The following is a 3,152-nucleotide window of genomic DNA, read 5'->3' as shown; positions in this document are numbered from 1 at the left end:
AATCACCAGGTTTTGCAACTTATATTTGCCCAACTGTACTGTTTGTGAAATGTGGAGCCATGCTATTGGCTGCAGTCTGCCCCCAAACGACCTACTCGTACTTCTGTTCTCTCATTTTCATTATTATTGCGTCTTTATTGATTTCGAAACTAGAACTATATGCAAAATGACCCTACTAAAGAGGGATAGTAACATTTACATTTTATGTTTTAGTCCAAGCAATTTAAATATATTAAACACAAATAAATTGCAGAAAAAGGAAGATTTGCTGTGAAAAATGATTAAAACACAATAAACACAAGTCAGCTTTTTATTTTTGGAACAAAATGAACATAGATGTTTCTAATCTGTTGTCCCACAGATTAATTTTGATTGATTTAATGTAAACACAACTATTAAAAAAAGGAAAGAAATACAGACATGTATTTGAGGTTGCTTCAAAGTTTCTTGAAATTAAGAATCATTTTGCTCAAAAGCAGGACAGTTCTCTACAAAAGATGAACTCAGCTGTTGACTGACAGTTCTTTAGTTACATAGCAAGTCCAAAACCTCATCTCATAATAAAAAGTTGTGGTTCTGCTGAGAAGTTTTGTCTTGTTTGTCAGCTTCCATCATGGTCTCCTTAGTGCAACAGCAGCACCTGGAACCGAAAGAAAAAAGCAGCATAAGTTAAGACAATAAAAGACTGGCGTTATCTTTTACAAACAATGTAAATCAGATGACATTGTGACAACAAGTGCAGTAAAAACATTCAGGTTAACACACCTGCTAAATCTAGTCTAAGCTTCCTTCCTTCTCGTCGTCAGAGCTCAGCTCTTCTCTCAATGCTGAGCAGCTCCACCTCAAAGATGAGCGTGGCTCCCCCGGGAATCTTTGGTGGAGCTCCCCGGTCTCCGTAGCCTAGTTCAGCAGGGATGACCAGCTTCCTCTTCTCCCCCTCGCACATTCCCAGCAGGCCTTGGTCCCAGCCTTTGATCACTTGTCCCGTGCCCAGGGTGAAGGTGAAGGGTCTGTCGCGGGGAATGCTGCTGTCGAACTCGGTGCCGTCCTCCAGTTTTCCGGTGTAGTGCATGTTCAGCACGTCACCCTTTCGGGACTTGATGGGGCAGTTGTCCACGCGCTTCTTGATGCCGATCTGCAGCTTTTTCTTGTCGGCTCCGCTCACCGCGGCGGGACTCAGAGACAGCGCCGCAACCACGACTAACCAGAACGCCCGCATGACTTTGGCGTCGATAAGCGACAATTTAGAACAAAGAGTTAACTTTAAAATTTAACGAACTACTTGGCGAGGAACAGCCACCTAATCAAACCGAATGCTTTTCGATGCGCATGCGCGAATGACCGGAAGTACTTTATTTGTCTTTTTTTTAAATTAACTTTATTTGTTCACTCATATACACTCCAAGTCGAAGTGAAATATAAATAAGTAGACTAAGTGGAAAAAAATATAATAAAAAATAATATTTGGCACTGACAACTGTCAGTTACAACTTAAAATGAAGTAATTTTGCGATGCTTCAGTAAATTATTGCTATTTTCTAGTTCATACTTGAAATACATTTAAGATACTTAAAATAATCCGCAGCATACTAAATACTAATTTTGAATCCTTTTTTAGCAACACAATTTTCAAAGATTAGATTTAGATTGTGTTTTTTAATTTGTTTTAAAAAATCCTCTCAGCCCAAACGGGTGGCGTTATGACTTCTCTTTACCAGTAGGGGGCGACGATTTATCCTTTGCCTTTTTACCCACTGTAATTAAATTCGAGAAGAAGAAACTTCTGTTATGTCCTTTTGCCTGGCCGGTCACCTGTCTCTCCAAAGTAAGGATGTTTATTTATATACTTTAAAGACAATATCCCCTTATGTTTTTCATTTAAGTTCTATTTTAATAAATGTCGTAAATGGTTTAATTCTAGGATACATTGGACGTCAGAAGTTAGCTGAGCGAGCTAACTAACTAGCAATCAAAAATGCTCTCGCGGATGCTAGGATTGCTAATCAACAACCTCCACCTGGTCGAAAAATTAGCGGAGTCTCGACCGATTCGCAGGGCGGCCCAGATCACCGCCTACGCCATCACTAAGGCACAGATAGCCGGCCGGGATACGTCGAAGCGGGTCCTCCAGTCGGAGACCCTGCGGCAGGTCCGACAAGAGGCCGGCAAAGTCCCGGGTGATTTGGGAGAGATAAACAACCGCCTCCGGAGAGTAAAAGATACCTTCGTGGAGGAAGTAAAGGATGGATGGAAGGAGGGATCCAGACAGATCAAGAAATGAACTGGCCTGAGTTAGGCTAACATGGAGAAACAACGTATGGACAGTGTGTTGCACAATCTGCTGTTCACTTCTTCTAAGCTGTAAAGAGAAAATCTATCTGCTGTCAGTGGACAGCCAAACTGCCCTTAAAACAAAACAGGAAGTAGTTTATGGATATTTAATGATTAAATGCACCTTTTAAAAATTGTGTCTTTATTGCTGACTTTGATTTCTTATTGAATTTCTTTATTGTGCAGTTAAATAACAAACCCCAGCTCTCATTTTGTTCATGTAAAATACATGTACAGAGATGTTATGTACATACAATATAAATCAAACTGTGTTCACTGTAATAAAAGGTTTAATTTATAACTCTGTTGTTTGATTTCAGTAAAATTAGACAATGTATTCAAGGACATTTGACAATGGATGATATTTTTTGTTAGATATGTCATATCTGATCAGTTTTGAGATATATGGTTTCAAATGTGATCAAAGCATTTTAGGAAACTGAATACGTCTTCAGACTAAATTGGAACATTTAACCTTTGCATTATATAGATTTTAAAAAAGTAAACTTCCATTACTGTTACAATGCCTTACTTTTAGCATATTATTTGTTGTAGACTTAGACTACTTCTTGCCAAGGGGAGACTTCCGGCAAGCGAAAAGGATCATAAAATGTCAGGAAAAACAACACATAACTCATGGTGATAGTCATCAAAAACACTTAATCTTTAACAATTTTAAACCTTGGCAAGGATTTTCAGACACAGTTGTAATATGTTCATTATTTGTACTTTATTAAAATGTATTTATCTAATTTCCTCAAAAGTTTGGAGAAAAAATGCTTCAGAAATCTACACAAAATGAATGACAACAGTACAAAACA

At 38.4% G+C, this 3,152-nt stretch overlaps 1 protein-coding gene across 1 annotated transcript; it reads right to left on the bottom strand.

Moving 5' to 3' along the window:
• Positions 1 to 292: 292 nt before the first annotated feature.
• On the bottom strand, positions 293 to 1,353 carry LOC112150777 (peptidyl-prolyl cis-trans isomerase FKBP2). Its single transcript, XM_024279249.2, has 2 exons — positions 766 to 1,353; positions 293 to 640 (listed from the first exon to the last, which is right to left on the bottom strand). Exon 1 carries the CDS (start codon positions 1,217 to 1,219, stop codon positions 803 to 805), a length of 417 nt encoding a protein of 138 aa, XP_024135017.1. The 5' UTR covers positions 1,220 to 1,353; the 3' UTR covers positions 293 to 640; positions 766 to 802.
• Positions 1,354 to 3,152: the final 1,799 nt, after the last annotated feature.

Source organism: Oryzias melastigma, linkage group LG4 (genome assembly GCF_002922805.2).
Source record: "Oryzias melastigma strain HK-1 linkage group LG4, ASM292280v2, whole genome shotgun sequence".
In the NCBI taxonomy this organism is placed as follows: domain Eukaryota; kingdom Metazoa; phylum Chordata; class Actinopteri; order Beloniformes; family Adrianichthyidae; genus Oryzias; species Oryzias melastigma.
This window is presented reverse-complemented; position numbering and strand designations above follow the sequence as displayed.